At 61.4% G+C, this 22,619-nt stretch overlaps 2 protein-coding genes across 8 annotated transcripts; one reads left to right on the forward strand and one right to left on the reverse strand.

Moving 5' to 3' along the window:
• Window positions 1–38: 38 nt before the first annotated feature.
• On the forward strand, window positions 39–5,823 carry RAB9B (RAB9B, member RAS oncogene family). 6 transcript variants are annotated; one of them, XM_083797828.1, is made up of 4 exons: window positions 47–141; window positions 1,164–1,536; window positions 1,870–1,958; window positions 2,230–5,823. In XM_083797828.1, the coding sequence occupies exon 4, from the start codon at window positions 2,488–2,490 to the stop codon at window positions 3,091–3,093; it is 606 nt and encodes a 201-aa protein (XP_083653954.1). In that variant the 5' UTR covers window positions 47–141; window positions 1,164–1,536; window positions 1,870–1,958; window positions 2,230–2,487; the 3' UTR covers window positions 3,094–5,823. The 6 variants fall into 6 exon arrangements, 5 of the variants coding, with proteins under 5 accessions (XP_083653954.1, XP_083653953.1, XP_083653951.1 ...); XM_083797825.1 differs by having other exon boundaries at window positions 66–141; window positions 1,164–1,233; window positions 1,413–1,536; window positions 1,870–5,823; XM_083797826.1 differs by lacking the exon at window positions 47–141 and adding an exon at window positions 186–779 and having other exon boundaries at window positions 1,164–1,233; window positions 1,413–1,536; window positions 1,870–5,823.
• A 2,871-nt stretch (window positions 5,824–8,694) lies between these two features.
• PLP1 (proteolipid protein 1) lies at window positions 8,695–15,583 on the reverse strand. Of its 2 annotated transcripts, none has more exons than XM_083797815.1 (7): window positions 15,430–15,583; window positions 13,361–13,547; window positions 12,695–12,851; window positions 11,622–11,790; window positions 11,382–11,455; window positions 11,173–11,238; window positions 8,695–10,711 (listed from the first exon to the last, which is right to left on the reverse strand). In XM_083797815.1, exons 1-7 carry the CDS (start codon window positions 15,431–15,433, stop codon window positions 10,640–10,642), a joined length of 729 nt encoding a protein of 242 aa, XP_083653941.1. In that variant the 5' UTR covers window positions 15,434–15,583; the 3' UTR covers window positions 8,695–10,639. The 2 variants fall into 2 exon arrangements, with proteins under 2 accessions (XP_083653941.1, XP_083653940.1); XM_083797814.1 differs by having other exon boundaries at window positions 12,590–12,851.
• Between the last annotated feature and the right edge of the window lie 7,036 nt (window positions 15,584–22,619).

The following is a 22,619-nucleotide window of genomic DNA, read 5'->3' on the forward strand; positions in this document are numbered from 1 at the left end:
CCCCCCCCCCGCGGGGCTCCCCCTCAGCCCCCCGAGGGCACGGCCCCGCCCGCCGGCAGGGCGCCTGCGCCGCGCATGCGCGGGGTGGGGCCGGCACCTGCCCCCCGGCGGCGGCGGCGGCACCGGGACGGGGCCGGGCCGGTAAGGGTGGGGGGGGGAGCGGGATCGGGGCCCTTCTGCCCGCCGCTCCGAGCCGGGAGGGTGAAGGGGAGGGCGGGAGGCCGTGGGGCTCCGTCCGCTGCCCCCGGTCCGGTCACCCGGGGCCCGGCGGTGGTTCTCGGGCATCACGGGCCTGGGGGAGGCAGGGCGAGGGGTCCGGCAGCCCAGGGGGCCCGGCGGGGCCCGCCCTGTCGCGTCCCGCTGGGGGCTCCTCGGCCGGCCCAGGCCCGTCCGGTTCGGCCGGCTGCGAGCTGGGGAAGTGAGAGCGGGGAGCCCGCGGCGAGGCCGCCCGCCTGCCGCGGGGACCGAGCAGAAGTTTGTGATTTGGGCTCTGCGGCTGGGAGAGCTGCGGAAAGAGGAACCCAGCTAGGCAGGGCCCCCGCCGCTAACGCAGATCTGCCGTGAAGGGGCAGGAGAGCCGAGCTGAGCAGCGCCAGGTGCTCCTGCGCCGGCCCCGGGCGGGTCTGGGTCGCTGGGCAGCGCTGCGCGACCGTGCCCCTCCAGGAGGATGGCGGCGGGGGGGAGCGGGCACGCTCCCTTCCCCTTCCCCACCAGGCACGCTCCGTTCTTCCACACCGGGCTCCCGGCAGCTGCCTCGCTCCCTGGGCTAGCGGATTCAGGTACACGTTCCGTCCTCGGGTCAGGTTCCAGAGTGCGTGGGTAGGCAGGTCAGGCTGTCGGCTTCTTCCAAATCAAGGTGAGATACAGGTTGTGCACGCGTGCCAGAGCTGCTTCCTTGTATTCTATCCTATCTGGGGTTTAGCATCCACGATGTACTTACTGATCCTGCCCCAGTCTGAAACGATCAGCGTTCCATTTTACCAATGGCAAGGGGAACTGTATCCTCAGCACCTGGCCGTTTTACTCCAGTTATCAGCGCCGTGCTTTCAGCATCCTAGAACTCATCTGTTGTTTGTCCGGCCTGGGTCAGCATTACAGATTCAAAGGCGGTGCGCTGAGCCCAGCTATGGCAACCTCACTGACGGATGTTTGTTTCTTTTTAGCGACTGTTATGCTGGAGGAAGGCATTCCCTGGAGAGTCCTGGAGACAGAAGTGCTGTATTTCTAAAGCAGGTACAGTACAGACAGCAGCAAAACAAATCTCCTCTTCTGTGTCGGGCATTTACCTTCACTCGTAGAATGCCCCTGGGAGGGGGAGGACCGGTCGGCGCTTGGCCTTTTTCCTGCGGCTGCTGACTAAGGAGGCTGTGGTGCTGGGCTTGTTGCAATGTGAACTTGCACCTGTGCCCTAGCAAAGAGGACTGCGAACAGCATTGCCGAGAAGGAGCAGCAGAGAAGCCGGGTCTCTGTGCCCAGGAAACCTCTTCCGAGCTGTAGAGCTCATGCACAGAAAACAAGCGCAGCTCCACTTCTAAGGTGAGTCAGCGTTCTCGGGGTGATTAAGAACTGGTTTGCTGGATGACTTGTATTGATGTTAGGCCTGGACATCACTTACATCCTTCCAGTCAGATGGGAGAAATGATTTAGCGAGGGGTTGTACAGTACGAAAGGAAGGCCTGGTGGTGGTGATCCCTGGTGGTATTTTGCTGTTTCTGTGCTAGCCTGAGGACACAGACAAGAAGAGATGTTTAACAGGCGATGGTGTGTTTGGCAAAACTAGATAAGCTTTCAGGTACACAAAGTTTTCTTCAAATGTAGTGGAATTAATACGTAACTAATGCTCAACAGCTGTTCTCACCTTGCTCTTAGTGTGGAGACCTGCTGCTTCCATTTCAGACCTGATGGAAGAATTGTGTGCCGGAAAACTTGCCTAATTGCCAGCTCTACTGGGTGTTCTAGTAAGAGATTTTTCTCCTATTTACAAAATTCGTTCAGAAGTGGGGATGGCAGTTCCATATTCTCTTCTATCCTGTGCACCTGCATCAAAATCCAAAAGTTGGAGTTTCACTCTGTACTTTTCCTGAAGTAATGTAGAGATCGGACAATAGCAGAAGGCTGCTGTTATAGTACTCTTCTTGAAATCTAGTATGGACTTGCAGTTATTCCCTAAACCTCTTGGAAATCCCAGCATAATGGCGAGGAGCACCAATGTTGCGTTCTTTATTCCAGTGTGCACCAGTCTCAACACTGCTGCTTAATTTCTGACGGGGACCAGAACAACTGGGAGAGATTCCAGGGGTGTGGATTTACTTCTTTCAGCTCTGCTAAGTGCATGCGGAGTCCAAGTCAGTCTTTCGCTACAGGAGACAGGACCTCTAGGTCCTCAGCTGGGTGTCTTCCTGCAGAATTTGTGCTTCAAATAGCTATCTGGCAGTGTTTCTGAACTCTGTAGATTGCCTTGGTCCTGTGGCACTCCGTCCTGCTGCAATGAGTGGGAAGTCCTTGCTCTTAAAGGTCATTCTGCTTGGGGATGGTGGAGTTGGGAAAAGCTCCCTCATGAACCGGTACGTCACCAACAAGTTTGACTCGCAGGCTTTCCACACGATTGGTGTGGAGTTCTTAAACCGGGACCTGGAGGTGGATGGGCGTTTTGTGACCCTCCAGATCTGGGACACTGCGGGACAGGAGAGATTCAAGAGCCTGCGAACCCCCTTTTACCGGGGAGCCGACTGCTGCCTGCTGACCTTCAGCGTGGACGACCGGCAGAGCTTCGAGAACCTCGGTAACTGGCAGAAGGAGTTCGTCTATTACGCTGACGTGAAGGACCCCGAACACTTCCCCTTCGTGGTTCTGGGCAACAAGATCGACAAACTTGAAAGACAGGTGAGCATGGAGGAGGCGCAGGCCTGGTGCATGGAGAACGGTAACTACCCCTACCTGGAGACTAGCGCCAAGGATGACACCAACGTGGCGGTGGCCTTCGAGGAGGCCGTGCGGCAGGTGCTGGCGGTGGAGGAGCAGCTAGAGCACTGCATGCTGGGCCACACCATTGACCTGCACTCCAGCTCCAAGTCGGGGTCCTCCTGCTGTTAAGGGAGGCTGCTGCTTCGGGAACGTCGCTCGGACCGGCGGCTGGATCGGAATAAGTGCGGGCAGCTCTGAGGCGCTCTGAGGCGGGCGGCCACAAGGACAATAGGTGGTTCGCTTGCTGGGGAGCGTGCAGCCTTACCGTCTGAATTCTGGCTGGAGTTTCCTGGCGCAAAGGGTGTATCTACAGCAGGGAGCTGTCAGAGAGCATGCGAATGTAGTCCTGCTTCCATCTCTGCCTGTTTTAGCAGGTTTAAAGGACTGGGTTAACCTACAGACAGTGAATTTTGATCTGTACCGAGAACTGCCTGCAGAACAAAGCTGAGGGCGCTCCAGACACTCTTTGAAGTATTTTAGTCCTGAACTCAAAAAAAATACTAGACCCACTAAACTCATGACCTTACTGCCAAAGGAAAGTCTGCTCAGCATACGGAGTGAAACCTGTTGGGGAGGCTGTAGCCCACACGACTGTGAGAATGCCAGGTACTAGAGCGGTGAGATGTGTGTATCTGTTCCTTGGGATCAATGCATTCTGTCCTGAGACTAATTGTACTAAGAATTGTTACGAAACAACATACAAAGGACAGAAGAAACCGAATGCTGCAGCGTCACTTCTTCGTAGCTGCCTGTTTCTGGTCTGTTTTTCCCCACCTTTAACTTTGTCTTGTGTGGGTGTTGTTTTGTGGAGAGACTGGCTGCTGCTTGTTTAATATATGTTTCCTTGTCTCTTCTGGAGGCTCAACACCAGATCTTGCTTCTCGTATCTTGAATAGCCCTGGATGAAAAATACCGATGTGGATGCTCTCCAGGTCACGTCAAAGGGTTTAGAGTTGCTCGGGAGTTCAGGAGACCTGGAGCATGAGTCGTCAGCTGGTTTCTGCCAGAAGTAATCGCTGCGTCCAGGCGATGTGCTCTGGCAGACGGGATGGAAGGTGTGGGGGATGTCTCCTCAGAGCGCAGGTGGCCGGCTCATGCGTGGTCAGCTGTTAAATCCGCTCGTTCTGTGCGTGGGGCCGGTGACCACCGTGCTTCGTTAGCTGGTGGGTCAGCATCTTCGGTTGCTTTAACATAGATGTTCCTATTTAGATGCTGCAACGTTATTACCTGTTCTGTCAGGGACAGTGCTGCTCAGCGCAGTTAACTCACGCCATTGCCCTGGCCCTCGCTCCCTACAGGAGAATCAAATACATTTTGTCTGTAACTCAACTGACATACTACTGGTAGCGAATGTCTGCTCAGTTAATTGGCCCTTGTTAATGGCAGCTGAGTTCAGGCCACTGTGGGGAGATCTGGACTGATTCCACTTCTGGTCAAGGTGGCTGAAAAACGTGGGGGGGCAGGAAGCCTTCTAGGAAAGGATGCCAGGCTTTGCTAATCCCAGCTCCTGCCCCCTGCTAGGTGTTAGTCCCGAGCTATCTGTGTGTAGCAGAGAGGTCAGCGCTTGCTGGCTGCTGTATTTGCCATTGTAACCTCATGTCCTGCAACTTCCCGTGCGAGTGTTTGTTCAGAACTATGACTTTGCCTGTAAGCACGTAGGAGCCTGTCACGGGAAGAGCTTTCCTGAGTGTGTATCCGCTAGCTGCTGAATGCAGTTCCCACTGTGATGAGCTACTGGATAGCAAGTCGCGTAGCTCACGTAGAGCAGCCTCATATACTCTGCTTTAGAGCAGGAGAGTCTCGGCTCTCACACTGGCTGGTGGCAGCTAATCCCCATCCCCTAGCAGTCTCTGAACTTGCAGGGTGTCTCCTCTGAGAACTCAGGGTGATCCTGCCCTGCTCACAGGGCAGCCACACGTGGAAGGGGCTGAAGCTTTAACACAAAGTGCTTTGGGGGGATCTGATTTCTAAACAGGGCTGAACGCTCACATTCACAGGAATGGATAGGGAGCGCTTGCAGCCTCTGGAAATTCAGGTCCCTTGAAGTATAAGAGAAGGCTCTGCCTCTGTAGGTGCAACATATTTTTACAGGATTTTAAAATTAATGTTACTATTTATTTAACAATGTCTGACCTCCACCTACCTTTAGATTTTTCTTCAGTTCAACACAGCTTAATGTTTCCTTCAAGATCCCAAACTGTGACCTGTGGTTCTGCTCCGAACAGACACGTTCCACTGGAGCTCATTCCCACAGAGGCCATCTGGGCTAAGGCTCCTGTTTGCTGTCCAGCCTGGCATGGGGGCTGCAGAGGAAGCTCCCTGCAGGTGAAACTGCCCCTGTCCCAGCACGGATCTTGTGATCTCTGTGAGGACTGTACCTCTGGTGGGCGAGGGCAGGGACTGAGCAGCCTGTGGTGCAGGAGGAACACACGCACAGCGTGCTGTTTGCCGTGCCTCGGGGGCGTGTTGATGCTCCTGGCTGAAGCTCGAGAGCCTGGTGGTTCACAGGCTGTGCAAACAGTGTGTGTTCCCTGGAGGGTGCTGCACAGCATCTTTTATTTCTAACAGATGTTGGATTGCCTTTTTAAAACAAAAATATTTTATTAGGCTTATGTGCTTTTAAAAATCCATTTAAAAGTATAGTATAATATATTTAAATTGTTTAATTTATTCTAAATGATACGCACAATTTCCGAAGGAGCCAGGATCTTGAACTCTTTGTTGCAAAGTTCAGTGCCAACAGCTGTCCCCTCCCTGTGTCCACTCATGCTGCTGCAGTTGTTGCTATCGCTACGGAACTGGAATTGTAAAACTGAGATTCTACCTTTATTTAAGCAAATAAAACATGGATGTACTCGAGTGAATTCAGAAAGTGTTGACTTTTTGTTTTATCAAAGTTCAAGCCAGTGACTGTTCTCCTGAATGGGACGTGAAGCTGGGTCGGTTGTGGCAACTGGCTGAGAGATGTCACTAAATTTGAAACAAAGGTGTTGGTTATTCCTGAACAGTAGTTGAGTAAATATAACTTATTTACAAACTGAATCCACTGACCAGTTTTGTCTTTTCAAGAGCACATCAGAAGACACTTTCATAACAGAAATGCTCCACACTGCTTCCTTCTGTCACTACATTTTAATTTTCAGCCTGGGCTCTCAGCAAGCTATGCTTTCCTTTGATTTCTTCCTGCAGTCTTGGAATCGGTCCCTCATGCTCCAGGGGGCTGTAACCAGACGTAATTTCCATAGGATGCTGGGACAGAAATCAGCATACGGGGGCTGTTCTCTTCCGCCGTCCTGCCAGGACGGTCACTTATTTTGGGAGGCTTTCTTTGTGCTTGCAGAGTCCTTGCCTACTGTTTCTGTTGGCAGAACCATTAGCTTGTTTTTTCTCTCATGTCTGCTTGCTTATCTGTGATTCCAGAGGCATTGATATGGTTTCAAGTCCTTGGAAGTTCTGCTTTTAAATGTATGCTGGAGTATCTGAGGGCCTCCAGCCTCCTCCGCCGTTTCAAAATACAGCTGAGAAAAAGCCAACGTGACCTGGTGGCGGAGGGTCCCAGCCTCGGAGGAGTCACAGGGTTTGGTGAGGCAGCATCTAACGCCAGCGAGGATCTACCTAAAGCCGTCAGAATCACCAACTCACTTGGTGTGCGGTATTTTTTACAAAAATGTGAGGCAGAGGCAGGGGTGATAGCGAGGCTTGTCCCCTCACAGGCATCTGGGCATTGCAAGCAATAGCAGAGAGCTCCTCAGGGGGGTTCTTGCAGCTGTACGGTTTATAGGAACGTGCTCTCTGGGTCCATGCTTTCTTGCCTGTGTCTGAGGATGGGTGGAAAGCTGTGGCGGCACTGATACACTGTGCTTTGGGGTGAGGAGAGCCCCCCGCTCGGCTGAGAAGGGCTGCGGGGGGAGGCGACGGCACCGCTGACAGCGGCTGCCTGCAAGCCTCAGGGAGCGTGGCGGCTGGGACAGAGAGCTCAGGGAAATGGTGGTTTCACTGCCAGGGCCGGGTCCTGTCCCCGAGCCCCGCGCTCGTCTTCACAGCCCAGCGCTGAGGCAGGCTCCGGCCGTGCGGGGCCCCGGCAGCGGCCGCGGGGGGGAGCCGGAGGGCCGGGCACCGGGAGCGGCCCAGGGGATGGCGCTGGGGCCCTGCCCGGCCCTGCCCGGCCATCCGTGCCTCCTGCTCGCCCTGCACAGGGCAGTGCCGGTGCCTTTAGTCGGGCTCGTCCCCTGCCCCGTGCCAGAGCGCTGCCCTGCTCAGCCTCCTTGGGTGGAAGCCGCCGTGGCGCTGCGGGGGAGGCGCCCGTGAGGGAGCCTGGGGAGCGGCACCTTTCTGCGGCGCGGCCGTGTGGGAGCAACCCGCTGCCGTGCCTCAGCCGCTAGGCCTGGGGACGGTGCAGGCAGCTCCCTGCCAGAGCTCCCGCTGGGCCGGTTCATCACAAGACAGGATTTGGTCCCTGCCCTCCGCAGCCGGGGCCACAGGAGCCCTGAGGAGGCTACATGTGTCTGTCCTTCGGCCCTCGGGCCGCTCTCCTGGCCTCGCTGGCCACTTGCACGCGCCGCCTCGCGCTGCCGTCCCCAAGCCTCACACCCCGCGCGGGGGGGCACCGGTCCCTGTCCCCGCAAAGAGACGTGGTTTTGTTCCCCGGCCTGATCGCGCACACACAGGGCCCTTTCAGCGTGGGGAGAGGAGGGTGCTGGCATCTGGGAACGCGGGGAACAAAGGGCCCCATTGATGCTGGCCGCAGCCCCGCGGGTTTCTGCGAGCCGGGGCAAGGCCAGGGTGCAAGCACGGCCTTGCGTGGAGCCGGGGGAGCGGCTAAACCTCCCCCGGCCTGCCATGTGGGAAACCTCGGTGCTGCACGGAGCGGGCTGGAGCTGGGGAAATGGGGGGAGAGTGAGGCTTGGGCTGGAGTTCCTCCCACCACAGGAGCCGTGCTGGGGTTTGACCCTAGGCTGGGAGCATCACTCCACAGCCTCGCTCCCCGGAGGGCTCCAGAGCACTGCTCCTGGAGGGAATGACCTGAAACAGGCTGTTTTGGGGGGGATTTCCAAGAAGAGCAGCGTTTGAATCAGTTATTTTTGAAACCTGCTTCAAAGAGCAGCACTCGTCCGAGTGCAAGCAGAACTACTCCATCCCACCTCTCCACGCCACCAGCCCCGCACAAACTGCTCACGGCCTGGCAGCAAATGTCCCGCCAGCTGCCCACAGAGCACAGGACCCGGATTTACAGGACCCTGAAATTGTCAGGTCTGCCCTTGTGCCCAGATGAGACCACCTTCTTTCAACCAGGGCTCGCTGCAAGTGAGAGCTGCTCATCTTGAGGGGCTCTGGACGTGCTTGTACCACGTGCATCGTGTGCTGCAAGCTTCGTGTGCCCGAGCCGTGCTGATTTGTTTCGTGGTGTCCGTGCTACGGGTGCCACATTAGGGGACATGGCAGAGGCTGGCACCGCGTAAGCAGGGCCCTAAAGGGCAGCGGCACCTCACCAAATGTGAGCTTCCTGAAAACCCCAGCTTCCCTCTGGGTGTCTGGAGGAGAGAGAGTGGTGATAAGGGCTGGGAACAAAGGTACTGGAGTCAGGGTTGGGGTTATGGCCCCCCTGGATGAGGTGGGAAGGAGAAAGGGGCTGCGGGCCCACGTGTGGAGTGGACAAGTGCTCCCCTTCCCTCCCCGGGGGGCGGGGAAGACAGAGACCAGAGCAACAAACAGACGCAGACAGATACCTTGTTCAGAATGTTCTTAATTTTAATTTATTTTCTTTAATTTTTATAAAATACATCTTGTAAGATAAGTCTCTAAAAACTTGCTCCTTTTTATTGCTTGTTAACAAGTTGAAATTCTAGATCAGAAATGAAGGAAACACTTTCAGTTGATTAACGCTCTTTGTGTGTGTTTGTGTGTGTGCACGTGTGCGTGTGTGTGTGTGTTTGGGGTCTGGGGACAAGGGTGGGAAGGAGGGTCTGGTTATTTGTTGTTAAATCAATACGAAAGAAAAAATAAACGAACCAGCAAACCCCCAAGAGAGATGGCGTTGAAGTGAATTCCCAGATCTTGACTGGTTTCTCCCCACCCCGTGGCCCCAGCTGGCATCTCCCCCTCCCCAGCCCGTGTGCGTTGGTAGCCTGGCCAACCTAATTCAGCATCCAGCAGCAAGGATCCTTCGAACGCTCTGCTCAGCAGATCGGCCCCTTTATCCTTGCCCCTGCTGAAATCGGCACTTAGAAAAATATTAATAATACAGACACCGAAAAAAAAAATATCCATGCAAGGTGGAGCTACGGTCTGCTACTGAAAGTAGTTTCTCCAATAAATAAACATGAAGCGTAGCGTTAACACGAGGTGGGGGAAGGACAAAACAAAATTCCAGTTGTCGGGGAGGACTGGGAGCTGCTTTTTGGCAGGTAGGGATGGACCCACACCGCCCGGCCAGAGGGCTTCCCTCGGGCTTCTGCGGGAAAGGTCTTCTCCACCAGCTCCTCGCCCCGCTGCGCCCTGCCCTGGGGAAGCCAGCGGGGGCTGGTGTGCGGGGAACGGCCGTGTTTCAGCCCCCTGCCCACCGAGCTGCCGCCCTCCTGCCCTTCTTCGTGGGTTTCGACTGGAAACGAGATGCTGCCAGTCCTTCCCGACGTGGCTAGACACAAGACGGCTGTCCTGGCTTGCAGGAAAAAAAAAAGGATAAAGTGAGGGAAGAGGGAGGCAGGAGGAGGGGACGTTACGTTTGGCACAGATGAGAAACAAATCGAGATCTTTGCCGTAGCAAAACGTTACAGAAGCAGACGTCACCCCGAGAGAAGAGCACCATTGTGAAGGAACGACCGAGTTTGGCGTGCGCAGCTGTTAGGCGACACGACACACGGAGACGAGCAGTCCGGAGGGGTGTCCTGTCCTACAAAAGGGACTGCTCTGGCCTTACGCTCTCAGGGCAGCCCCCCCTCACACGTACCTGCCGCCTCCTGCTGCCCTGCCCCATGCTGGGGGCCCCGGCGGTGCTGGAGTGTAAAGCTCAGAGTCCCCTTTGTCCACAGGCACCAAACTCCTTCAGGCTTAATAGGGGCAGCTGGGTTAGGGGCACGGGCTTTATCAGCATCGGGGTCAGCGCTCTCTTCTCCGCAACGGGAAGATCCTTGCCCTAAACGCCCTTTGCCTTGGCTGCAGCAGGCACTTTGGGGTAAATTCATCTTTCTTTACTAGGGGAAAAAAAAATTGTTCTCATCCTCCATCCACGAGAGGTGCCGGCAGTCAGCTCCAGGAGAGTCTCTAGCAATGGTACTGAGACTTGGCCAACTTCCTTTTCTCTCTAGCCTCTTTCTTGCTACTCTTAGAGCAATCTACAGGGATTTCTGCCTCCCAGGAGCACGAAGGCTTTTGCTCATCCCAGGGACACTGGAGTGAGTCCCTCCTCTTCTCTTGCTGGTTTTGAAGGGCTTGGCCCTAGAGCGAACCGGTTACCGATGATGAGCACAGAGAGAAAAGTGCACGAAGGGGTGTCCATTGGTGGGAAGCTCTCCTTCCTGGTCACGCTCAGCACGATGGATGCGAGGGAGGAAGAGGAGGGGAGTCAGCGGCGAAGGCAGAGTTAACGCAGGAGACCTGGTGTCGGGCGGCTGCAGTGTTAAAGCCTCGGGGTTAGAGAAAAGAAGGGCGTTTGGCTGGCTGGGCTCCACCTCGCAGCCTAGAACTTGGTGCCTCGGCCCATCAGCTTGAGGACGGCGAAGTTGTAGGTGGCGGCGATCATGAAGGTGAGCTGCGGGCAGGAGGAGAGTGAGCGAGGGGGAGGAGGAGAAGGTCGCTCCAGCCTGGGAGCCGGGGTGAGCCCGCTGCGCACCCCTGCGCCCAGCGCCAGCACCCCTTCGTCCCAGTGCCCGGCCAGCGTGCTGGGGAAAGCCCCGTGGCCCTGCCGCACCGCTGCGACGCCGCAGTGCCATTTGTGGTGCACGGAGAGGGGACAGTCGGGGAAGGCACAGGACTTGGTGCACGGCAGCAGGACCTCTCCCCGGTAGCCCCCTAAAGCCCCTCCAGGCCCCCTCCAGCAGCTGCCTCTCCTGCTACCTTCTCATCACCTGAGCTCGCCGTCTGCACTTATGTGCCGGAAAACGACACAAGCACGGGCTCTGTCACGTCCTTGCCCACCACCTCTGTCGTCCTCTGCCCCCAAATCCTCGCTGGGCGGAGGAGAATGGCCGGGCAGGGGGAGCACCGACTCACCAGTGAGACCAGCGTGGCAGCAGCCCCCACAAAGGCCGCGATGAAGAGGTGGAAGGTCATTTGGAACTGCAAGGGAAGACGGGGTGAGCTCCCAGGGTGTCACTTGCCAGCCGGGGAGGCGAGCCTAGAGGCTGCCACCATCCCCGTGCCACCTGCGGGTCCCCCCTCAGCCCCGCTGGGGCTTTGGAGGGCGGTGGGAAGGCGCTCACCTCGCTGGTCTTGCAGATGGAGAGCAGGTTGGAGCCGCACACCTTCCCAGGGAAAGCGTTCCAGGGCAGGACGCCTGGGGAGCCGCGGGGAGCGGGGTGAGCCGAGGCACAGACCCCCCCGGATCCTCTGCGTCCCCTCTCCACTCTGGGTCCCTCTTGGCAGCCCCATTCCCTCGCAGCGCCAGCGGGAACGGTGCGGGGGGAGCAGCGCAGCCCCCGAGCAGCAAACCCAGCACTCACCGTACATCCTCGCGTCCGCACACAGGGTGCCGATGCTGGCGGAGGTCTTGCTGGGGTTGGCGATGGACTGGCAGGTGGTCCAGGTGTTAAAGTAGATGTAGACCGGCACCGCGGAGCAGGCGAAGACCAGGAGCCAGATGATGGTCAGGACGTAGGTAATGCCCACAAACTGCAAGGGGCAGGACAAGCCAAGGGCACGGCCGTGGTTACCCTGCGGCCTGGGATGAGGACAGGGGAGCGCGAGGGTCCCCAGGCAGGAGGGGGCGCGGGGCAGGCGTGGGACCGGGATGCTGCCAGTGCCTGGCTCTGCACCGCCCGCCGAGCCCGGCGCATCCCCGTGCACCCAGCAGAGCACCAGCCCGAGCCGGGCGCCCGGCCGGCTCTCGGGGACGGTCACACGCACATGGGGGTGACCGGTGGCGGCGGGACAGCTGCCGCTTCCCGTGCCAAGGGAATCCCACAGCCACGTGCCAGCGGGGCTCGGCCTCTGCGGGAGCGCAGCTGCACACCCCTGGGCTCGGCAGCGCGGCTCTCCTGCCCTCCCTCCGCGGCGCCACCCCGACCGTCCCCGAAGGGAACCGCAGCCGTCCCCCTCCGCTCCCCGAGGCCACAGGCTCCCCTCGCCATTTGCCGGCACTTTGTCACAGGTCCCTGGGCGCTGCGGACACCGGGCACGGGGGCTGGAGAGCCTCGGGCTGCCAGCACGCACCACCCTTGCAGGGATGCTCACGGCTCTCTCAGCCGACGCCGAAACACCAAGAAGTTTGTTTGCCGGCAAAAGCCACAGCCGTTTCAGCTGCTTTGGTCCCTGGGGGACGCTCCCAGCCTGAGGGAGGGCAGTCGGGCTGTGCTTCCCTTGGGGATGCCCCGAAACCCAGGCGGCTGCCGTCTCCTGCCCTTCGGCCATGCCGAGCGCGGCGAACCCGCTGTGGGCGCGCGAAGGGGTGCCGAACCCCGGTTAAGATCACCTTGTCAGGATGTCCTAGCCACTTTCCCAAACACTGACACACCCGCTGCAAAGAGTGAGCTCGCTGGGGGCCTCGCGCTCCCCTCCCTTTCGGGCCCCCGGTTACCGTTGCGCTGAGGCCCTTGCCGCAGATGGTGGTCTTGTAGTCCCCGAAGATTTGCCGCATGGCACCGGTGGTGTAGAAGCCTTCGGCCAGCAGCAGGGCTCCGTAGAGGAAGAAGAAGGAGGCCGTGCCGTAGATGACGTACTGAAAAGCGTGGATGCTGCCGGGGAGAGGAGCGGGCAGGGATGTTCAGGCAGTGCTGGGGTGCCCGGCCCCAGGCGGGGCAGCCTGCCCACCGCGACTTACCCTACCCACGCACCCCGTGCAGCCCCCGGGGGCGAAGCCACCGTCCCCAAGGGGGAGGCAGTGAGAGGGGTGAGCTGGGGCAGAGCCGTGCCGAGGGGGGCTGCAGAGCACCGCCAGCCCCCCCGTGCCCTCCATACCTACCCGGTGCGGCCGTCCTGCACGTGCCGTGGCACCTAGCGAGGTCAGATAAGAACAGGAGTGAAAAGGAAACAAGCAGCCGCCGGGCCCTGCCATGCAGCCACGGCACTGATGTGAGGCTGCCCCGGGGCAAACACAGCCCGGGGTCTCCAGCAGTGGCACCGACCGCAACCCTGGAGGGTGACAGCAGCGACCGGGTGGCAGCGGAGCCCCGGCCACCTCCTCCCGGCACGGAGCACGACGGAGACGCGAGGAGCCCCGCGATGCGGCAGGCAGGGTACTTACACGTCGATGAGATACTCATAGTCCTGGTAGTTTTTGGAGAAGTAGGTCTCGATGAGCTGCTCGGTGCCCGTCAGGGCTTCGTGCCCGCAGCCACAAAACAGCGCTACCCCGAAGAAGCACAGGCCGGTGGCCACCAGCGAGGCGAAGGGTGCCCCGATGAGGCATCTTGCGCAGCACTCCAACAGACCTGCCGGGGAGAGAGGGGCGGTCGGGACGGGCAGAGCTCAGCGCCCGCGGAGCCCCAGCTCAGGAGCAGGCGGGAGGAGGACAGCAGGTTTGGGGATGATAACGGGAAAAAGCAGAAATGCCGTCTTGTGGTGCTGGAGAGGCAAATCCAGCAGCTGCCCGGGGAGCTCTCCAGGCACCTGGGGACGAGGTGCGACAGCGGCACGGGGCACTGAGGACACAGGGCAGCCCTGCCTGCAGCAGGCAGCGGGGTGCACGGGGAGGCGAGACAGCCCGGCGGTGCGAGGCGATGCGGCGTGATGCCAGCGGGAGCGGTGAACAAGCTGCTAACGGGCTCCCTGCTGCCCGCAGAGCCCGGCCGTGAGCAGCGGCGGCCCGAAATACCGGGGCTTTGCTTTTGCCAGCGCAGACGGAGGGGAATGGCACACCGAGCTCGGGTGCCTGCACGGGCAGGCGTGTTTACGGAGAGGAGCCGTGCTGCTTCCCGAACGTCAGCGCTTGTGCAATGGCTGTAAGCCCTCCGGGACGGCTCGTTGGCAGGAGGGCACGGGCACCTGCGTGTGGGCAGGGCGAGCGGGGGCGAGGGCTGGCGTGCGGCTCGCACAGCCCCAGCGCTTGGGTTTCAGCAGTGGGGCTGCGGCATGCGGGACCGACAGCCGGGGCTGGGTTTGGAGGTGCAGAGAGTGGGCAGGCTCAGGGCAGGTTTGTACCCGCCCACACACCCTGGGCAGGCACAGCAGGTTGTGCCTTGAATGCCGAAAAGGCGCTCGGGTCCCTGCCCCCCCGCCCGGCACCGCTGGAAGCGTTCCCAAACCCACGCTCCCCCCCACAGACTCCGCAGCACCTCTCCCTTCCCTCGAGGACAAGGGAGCCTTGGGGGCCCGGCCAGCGGTGCCCTCCCCTCCCCGCAGAGCAAGGTCGCGCGGTGGCACCGAGGACAATGGGGAATTGTCCCGGCGCGGCCCCCCCTGCGGCCACCCCGGGCCGAGAGCAAACAGGGAACAAAGGCAGCGCTGTGGGGGCGCTGGGACCCCCCCCGCCTGTTTGCCTTGGACGGGGCAGGCGTGGGCACGGCGGGACCAAGGGGGGGGGGGGTCCCACTTTGTCACCCCCGGCTCTTCCCACAGTGATGCTCCCTGAATTGCGTCGGATCCGTGGGGAAGGCTGCGCGCAGCGGGGTGCTGGCACAAACCAACTCTTTTATTTTATTTTTTTTCCCTTTTTCCTTTTTTTTTTTTTTCCAGCCTAAATGCCAGCCAGGGAACATCGAGGCAGGTGCCCCGGGGCTGGGGCTGGCGAGCGGCCCCGTGGATGCGGCAGGGCCTGGCAGGGCTCTCCCCACCACAGCCCCGGCCCCGCGGGCTTCGGGAAGCTGCTGCCGCAATGGGAAAGCGCAGGGAGGGGAAGGGAGGAGAGAAAGAGCCCTTGTGCGGCACAATCCCGGGCCTCGTGCCTCGGCTCAGCCGCCGCGGGGCCGGACAGGACCCACGGGGACGTGCCGTGATTACTGGCTCCGGTGTCGGTGGGGGAACCAACGCGCCGGAGTGCCCCCGCCGCCCCGAGGCTGCGGGCACACAAGCGGCACGAGTTGTGGCAGGGCTCAGCCCGGGCGGGAGCTCTCCAGCCCTCCTGGGGCTGCAGGGCTGGTGGGACGTGTCCCGGGAGGCAGAACGGGGCCAGAAATTGGCCTGGGGAAGCAAAACGCCGTCCCCGCCACCCAGAGGCTTCCTCCCCGCGGGCTGCCGGCCGCGGGGACCCGAGTGCCCCGGGGCCTGCTGGTGCCGGGGGAAGGTTTCATGGTCCCTTTCTGCTCCAGGACCGTGCCACCAGCGCCGTGTGGCAGCTGTCCCCGTGTGCAGCCCCCCCACGTCCCCCATACTCACCCATGGCGCCGGACTTGGTCCGCTCCCCGTGCGCTCAGCTGCCTCGGCTCTGTCTGCGGCTGGGACGAGCCCTCTCCTCTCCTGGCAGTCCCTCGCCCTGTATTGTCCCCTCTGGGTGCCTGTCCCGCTCTCCAGCAAAGAAAAGGGCTCTCTGCGTGACAGCCACCCCCCTTAAAGGGACTAGCCCCCGTCCCTCCCCGCCCCGGCCCCCCCAGCAGCACCCCTTGGCTGCCAGCCCCTCGGTGCTGCGTGGGCAGAGCAGCGACACGCAGGGCTGGGAGGCGGGGGGCAAGGCTTTGCGATAGGAAAAGAGCGGCTTGGGGGTGCGGGGGGGTCATGGGTGGCCCCTCTGCGGTGGCTCTGGGGACCCCCAGGCCCACCTGGGCTGTGTTTGCTTCTGGCTGTGCCCCGCAGCGATGAGGGAGGCGGGATGGGTGGGGTGATGTCCCCCTGCCTCCGCCCGGCCCCCCCAGCCCAGGCACCTGCTTCCAGCCTTGGGTGCGCCGGGCGTTTTCTCTGTTTTGGTGGGAATCGTGCTGGCAGGGGCAACGTCCCCTGCGTGGGACAGGGGACGGGGCTCCAGCGGGCACGGTCCCCAGGCAGGGGCCTGCAGAGGGGTCCCCAAGTGATGCGGGTGGACACAGGGATCCAGATGGGGGCAGCTCCCCCAGGTGCCCCCAGCTCCCCCGGGTGCCCCCAGCTCCCCCGGGTGCCCCCATCTCCCTCGGGACCCCATCTCCCCTGGGTGCTGCGGCTTTGGAGCCGGCACAGGGCTGGGGAAGCCTGCAGAGGGCAACAGGTCCCTGCCCGGCGGGCGCGGGGCGGACAAAGCCGCGCTGTGTCCCTCAATGCCCCGCGTCGTGCCAGGCGGCGAGGTGGCAGGGCCTGGCCGTCCCCAGGGATGGGGACACTGCTGGGGGGGGGGGTCCCTGCACTGCGGGAGGCTCCTCTGCCACCGCTGTGGGCAGCATCCTCGGGCAAGTCCCCAGGGTACTGCAAAGGGACCCGGCCTCTGCACCCCTGGTGTCAGCGGGACCATGCCGAGGGATGGGGGACGTGGTGGCGCCATGCCAGGGGACACGGGGGCGGCTGTGGTTCTCTCAGGTTATCTGCAGGAAGAAAACGCTTCTAAAAAATCATCTCCTTACGCCAAAGCTCACCTCCCCGCGAAGGATTGCGTTGCCTGCAGGCAGGCACCAAAGGGAAAAACAACGTTGGGGGGGGGAAATAAAAACCCGTCTTTTTTTTTCCTTCTGTAGGAATTCAAGCTCTCGCGTTTTGGGAGCACCCCGGGGGGAAGCGGCAGCTTCGTGCCGTCGGGGAGGATGCGAGCAATGAAGGGCGCTGTGATTTCCGCACAAAGTGCCTCAAAACCCTGGGTAATTGGCAGCTGCTTGTTAGCGAGCTCTTCCCCGTGTGCCCCCACCCCGGGGCCGCGCAGCCTGCCCGTGCTGCGCCTGATGCTCCAGCGCTGCTCGCCCAGCAAACCCCCCCCGGCTGGCTTCATTTCACCCATCCCTTCGCGCTCCACCTAAAGCCTGTCAGACCTTCTCCTTGTGCAGGCTCGGCGCGTCCCTGCGGCCCAGCACCTCCCTGGATGAGGCCCCGAGGACGGCGTGCTGCTGCTCGGAGCCTGCCCGTGCCGATCCAGGTCTCCTCCCTGGCTCCCTCCCTGCCTGAGAAAACGCTGCTGCGGGGCAGGCAGGGAAGGGGGGACGCTGCCCTGTTGGCCAGCCGGGAGACGGCCGCGCCAGGCTGGTGAAAATAAACACGCTTATAAATCAGCCTGGATTGCGCTGCGATTTGTTCTGGCCCTGGTTTGGCAGCCAGCTGTCTTAAACCACCTCCCAGGGGGCGAGCAGCGGGTTAGCTGCCTGGGTCCGTGAACACAGCCCCCGGGAGGAGGATCCCCCACCGAGCAGCCTGCTCGGGGGGTGCAGGTCCAACATCTCCAGCGTTAACAGCCTCGATACACCCGAAAGGAGCCAGCGACAGCGCGTGCAGCGCCTTATCCATTATACATAGGGCAGCGGGAGGAACACCGGTGTGCGTTGTCACATCGGAGAGCCTTGCTGCTATTTTTAGGCGGCTGCTTCCCCGGCCGGGCTGAATTTCTCGCTCTCTGCTGCTGGTTTCAACCACCCGTCCTCACCCGCCTCGCCGCCTCGCTTCACCCATCGCAGGGTGGGAACCCCCTGGGCTGGGCAGCCCGAAATGGGACCTGGAGCTGCCCGCGGCAGGCAGGGATGCCCAGGGATTTTCCTGCCGTGCCAAATCCCCATGTCCAAGCAGAGAGGAGCAGCGTCCGTCCATCCAGCTGCCTCCTCCCGGCGGTGCCAAGGACGGCGCCTGGAGCTGGCCCCGCTCTCCCGGACTGGCTGCGCTCGCCGTGCTATTTGTATTCCTGGGTTGCTGCGAGGCTGCAAAGTGTGCTAATAAAAATTAAATTAAAAAAAAAAAAAACTGGCTGAACCCATCAGAGGACGGGGAGGCGAGCTGAAGGACAGACGGACAGGACGGTGTCATGGGACGACGGAGGAAGGGCAGGGCTGGGCTGGAGAGGAGCTGGGCAGAATCCTCGCCAGGAGTGAGCGATGGGCACAAGGCTCGGGCCTGGGGCAAGGTCCCAGCCCCGGGCTGCAGGGATCATCAGCAGCAGGACCCCGCACCCTACCCTGCCCTCTCTGCTCCTTCCTTTCCCACTCAGGTTTCTAACTCCCCACTCGGGGCCAGGTGTGGGTGTTCCTGCCCGCTGCGGCGTTCCCAGGTCCGTGGTGGCTTTGGTGAGGAGCTGGTGCCGGTTCCCCTGGCTGGCTTTCCAGCAGATTTGCCTTTCACGTCTCCTGACTTTCTCCTTGACTCTGCTTCACGACGGAGGGCAAACAGCCGCCCGGCGCTGACGCTCCCCAGGCTGCTCATTACTCTCTCGCTCTGCCCTCCACAGGGTCGTCTTCCCTAGCAGTGCTCATTTACCTGCCGGCAAACCCGGGGAGCCAAAGACGGACACGGTTCTGCCTCCGCGGAGCTGACGGTGCCTGGGCAGAGCAGAGGCAGCCCCGGCTGGCCCTGCCGGCAGCTCTGGGCACCACGTCCCCGTGCAGGGACACCAAAGGCAGCACCGGGGCCGGGCGCAGCCCTGGGCACCCCTCTGTGCCAGCAGCTGCACCGGGACCATCGCCATCGCTCCCTGGGGACAGCAAGGCGACAAGATGTGGGCACAGAGAAGAGCTGCCTTTGCCGGGACGCCAGCAGAGCAAGAAGAAGCAGAGGGCAGGCCAGGGACACAAACCGGGGTTCCCCACGCTCCCCATGCCCCATCCCTGCAGCCCCAGGGCAGCAGCCCAGCGGTGGCACCCAGCACGCCGACCCCCCCCCAGCCCACGCCGTGACGCCGCTCGGCTCCGCAGGACACCGGTGCCGCCGTGGCAGCCCCGATCCCCCGGGACGCAGCCGCTGCCCGAGCTGCTGCTGTTTGCCTCTGTGCAGCAGCAGGAGGCTTTGCCGTCTAATTAAACAAATCCTTCATCTCCTCCGTGGCAGCCGTGCCAGGCAGGGGAGCAGCGGGGGGGGGCTGAGTTCTCCTTCCTTCGCTCCCCGCCTGATGCCGCAGATGTGTAACGCTTCGCCTTCCAAACCCATCCTTCCGGGGGGGGCTCTAGCAAATAAAAATAACCCCTCGCGGTTCGGCCGAGCCGGGCAGCCTGTGGTTAACGCCACGCAGCGCCGCAGCACGCTCCGCTCCCGCTGCTCTCCTGCTGCTCTCGTGCTCGGGGACCGCTGGGGCCGAGGGCAGGAGCGATGCGGAGGCGAGGAAAGAACCGGAGCTCGTGGGATGCTCATCGCCATGGCAACTGCGGCTGGGATGCACGGGGCCGGGCACCCCAAAACGGGGAGGTGACCGGGGACCACGGTGCCTCCACCCCATCCCTGTACAACAGCACAGCGCCCGGCGCTGGCCAAGGCATCGATTTTCCGCAGCTGCTCCTTCACAGGCTCAGAAGCCACGGGGGACTGGGGACGGGGGAGGCAGGGGGCAGAGGCTGGGGAGTCTTGCGGTGTGAAAATCCAGCAGATTTTTCTCCTAGGTGGTTGGAAATGCTGCAGGTGGTGGGAGCGGCGGGGCCCTCACCAGCCAGGGCCATTGCTGGGAATATCCTGGCCGGGAGGCAGCCCTGCCCACGGGCATGCCCCAGCCAAAGCGGCCTCCCCTCAACTTCCCCAGCAATTTGGGGCAAGGCAGGCAGCAACAGGGTGACCCATGGGCGAGGAGAAGAGACACAAAAATGAGCAAGGGCCAGGTCACCCTGGGGCGGTGAGGAGCCTGCCGAGGGTTTTGGCACTTGTGCCAGGCTTTGGTCCCGGACCCGGGAGCCTCGTTTGACACTTATCTAAATTAAATCTCCCCTTTCAGCGTGCCCGGCTCGCCAAGGTGACGGGATCATCTGGTGAGGTCGATCCGGCCTTCAATCTGTTTGCATCTCCCTCCTCAGCTGCTCCATCCGCAGACACGATCCCCAGCCTGGTGGAGGTGGAAGATGGAAGTCGGATGGAGACCCAGCCATTCTTCCCGTTGCCCCAAGCGGGCTCCTGGCGGCGTCCATCCAAAATCCCCCATCCCCACGCTCTCCCCCAGAGGGGCGTTTTGGGAGCACAGCCCGGCGAGAGGTGCCGGGTCCCCGTGGAGCAGGAGCTGCTGGGTGAGCGGGAGCCCAGCCCCATGCCCTTGGCGGGTCCGGCGGCGCGGAGCATCCCTCTGCAGCCGCCGCCTGCAGCGCCCGCCCCGCGCCGTACCAGCAGCAGGGGTATTTTTAGCTTGGACAAGCGCCACAGAGCTGGAGAGCGATGTTAGCTGGAGTTCGGGCCGACGTCCCGGTTCACCTTGCAATCTCCTCTGTGGCCGCCCTGCCCGGCTGGGCGAGGCGCAGCGTCCCGGTGGCACCGCCGGGCTGCCCGTCAGCCCCTGCCCCCTGCCTCCTGAGCAGATCCCCGTGCCCCCACGCCCGGGTGAGCGTGAACCATGTCAAACTTTCCCCAAAAACCAAAAGGGTTTGGCTCCAGGCACACATCCCGCGGGAAGTGTCTCTTCTGGCTGTTTCAAAGTCAGGATGCTGGGCTTAAATTCCTGAAAGCGGGACTCGTTTTGAACTACCACATGGCATTTTCCCCTAGAAAAACAGGGACATGGCAGAAATGGCCAAATTTTGACTTCTTTGAGCCACATAACCAGCACCGGGGCCCCGTGTTTAGCAGCACCGGAGGAGAAGCCCTGTGCCTCAGCCAGGAAAGCGCTCCCGGCCCGTGGTGCAGCCTCCGTGGGACACGTGGGGACCGGTGCGGCTCTGGGAAGCTGGATGAAGACAGAAGCCCCCAGCTGGGCACACGCTGGCCGCCGGGGCAAGCAGCGGGCTGGCGGCCACGCACGGGCACGCTCGGGAAGGTCTTTTCTGCAGCAGCGATCTCACACCCGATTAGATGCCTCCGAACGTCTGCGCAGTGGGCAGCTGCCCGTGTCCAGCCCGGGGACATCTTCGCTTCTGCAGTAAATTTCCAGTCCTACAGCAGCAAGGGAGGGAGAAGTGCGGAGCTGGCTCTGGGCACTCGGGTGCTCATTGCTCACACCTGGGGACTCCCCAAGGTGCCCACGTGCTCCTGCAGCAGCCGAGAGGGGGCTTTGGGGGGAATCCTCCCTCCTGGAGCCCCTCAAGCAGCACGGGAGCTGCAGCAGGTTGTGTCAAGCCCACCACAGAGCTGTGTCCCCCGAAGCTCCTGCCCCTCACGCTGCAGGCACCCCAGGGATTATTTGGGGCCGTGTTCCCAGAGCAAATCATCTCCTTTGCCCGCTGCCTCCCTCCCTCTTCCCCGTGGCACTCGTGGCACAAAATTGATCTTAGAGGCAATTGTTCATCCCGAGATCGAGCGTAAGAGCCTGTCAACCTTTTCTGTGAAAAAATAATTACAAAAAAAAAAAGACGTTTTCAAGGAGTTTAATCACTCAGCCACTTGAAATTGTGTTGGCTGGGAAGTCAGTACAATATTTATCAGGCAGGATTAAATACAGAGACGTGGCAATCCGGGGGCCGAGCAGCAGCGAGGGGTCGGGGTCCAGGCGGTGTGCGTGGGCAGAGCCCTCCTGGAGGCTCTGGACCCAGGCACATTTGCTGCGGGCAGGAGTCCGGCCCCAGGGGAACAGTTTGACGTGAGCTCAGAGACAGGGGAGGAGAAGGAATCAAAAAAAAATAAATAAAAACGTGTTTTCCTCCCTGCCTTAGCAGCCCCAACCTCTGCTGCCTGCGTCTCTGCCATCAGCAGAGCCTGACACCGTCCCCAGCAGCGTGACGGGGCCGGGGCAGGGCCGGGGCACCCCCGGGAGCTCCGTGCTGGCAGCCCCGGCTCTGCACCAGGCTGGCGGCGAGGTCCCTGCACCCTGCCCCCGGGGCTGGCTGTGCCCGGCGCCTTCGCTGCTGGCAGGAAAACCACCTCGTGCTCCTCTCTGGGGAATAAGGGACGCAGATACGCAGCGCGGGTGCCTCAGTTTCCCCACGGGGGGGGGAGGCTGGGGCTGCCCCCCTCCCACAGCCGGTGTCAGCTCGGGTTAGCTGGGACAGCCTCTGGAAGAGGAGCTGTCATGTAGCGTGCGCTTGCTCGGCCCCCCCGGGCTCCGGATCCTGATTGCTCCCTCCCAGCACCGCGGCCCCGCAAACATTAATGGCAACGGTAATCGGAGGAGACTGCTCCCGGCTCCCGGGGCTGCTGGCGAGCAGGCGGGGGGGCTGCCGCACGCCGCCTCGCAGCTACGTGCCCCCCGCCGTGGGCTGCAGCCCCCTGCCCTCGCCCCTTCGCTGCAGAATCCCCCCCCCCCCAAAACCCTGCTGCGCACGGCGAGCCTCGGTCACGTTTCCTCGCTACAGCACGCGCTGCGGGGAGCGCTCGAAAGCCTGCGCCAGCTTTCTGAGGAGCCAACGCAGAGCCCAGCAACGCGCCGCCGAGATGCAGGGCCCCCCCCTCTCGCCCTGGGGCAATCGGGCCTGGGGGAGCCCCGCGCCTCTCCTCTGGGACGTCACCGGCTGTCCTGCACGGGTCCCCACAGCGAGGGCTTCGTACAGCAGCTCCTAGCCATTACCACAGTGTAATTAATACAGATAAATGAGATGAGCCAGGCGCGGTAGGGTGAAGGGAAACCTGAACGGCGT

This window comes from Anser anser (genome assembly GCF_964211835.1).
Source record: "Anser anser genome assembly, chromosome: 13".
Classification (NCBI taxonomy): Eukaryota; Metazoa; Chordata; class Aves; order Anseriformes; family Anatidae; genus Anser; species Anser anser.

Bases quoted from the DNA above. Each gene is read 5' to 3' on its own strand.
- RAB9B (XM_083797828.1), top strand. From the start codon at position 2,488: ATGAGTGGGAAGTCCTTGCTCTTAAAGGTCATTCTGCTTGGGGATGGT.
- PLP1 (XM_083797814.1), bottom strand. The intron at 12,852-13,360 runs GTAAGTACCCTG...TCTCCCCGGCAG, and splicing joins TATGAGTATCTCATCGACGT to CATCCACGCTTTTCAGTACG. The intron at 11,456-11,621 runs GTGAGTGCTGGG...GCGGCTCCCCAG, and splicing joins TGCGGACGCGAGGATGTACG to GCGTCCTGCCCTGGAACGCT.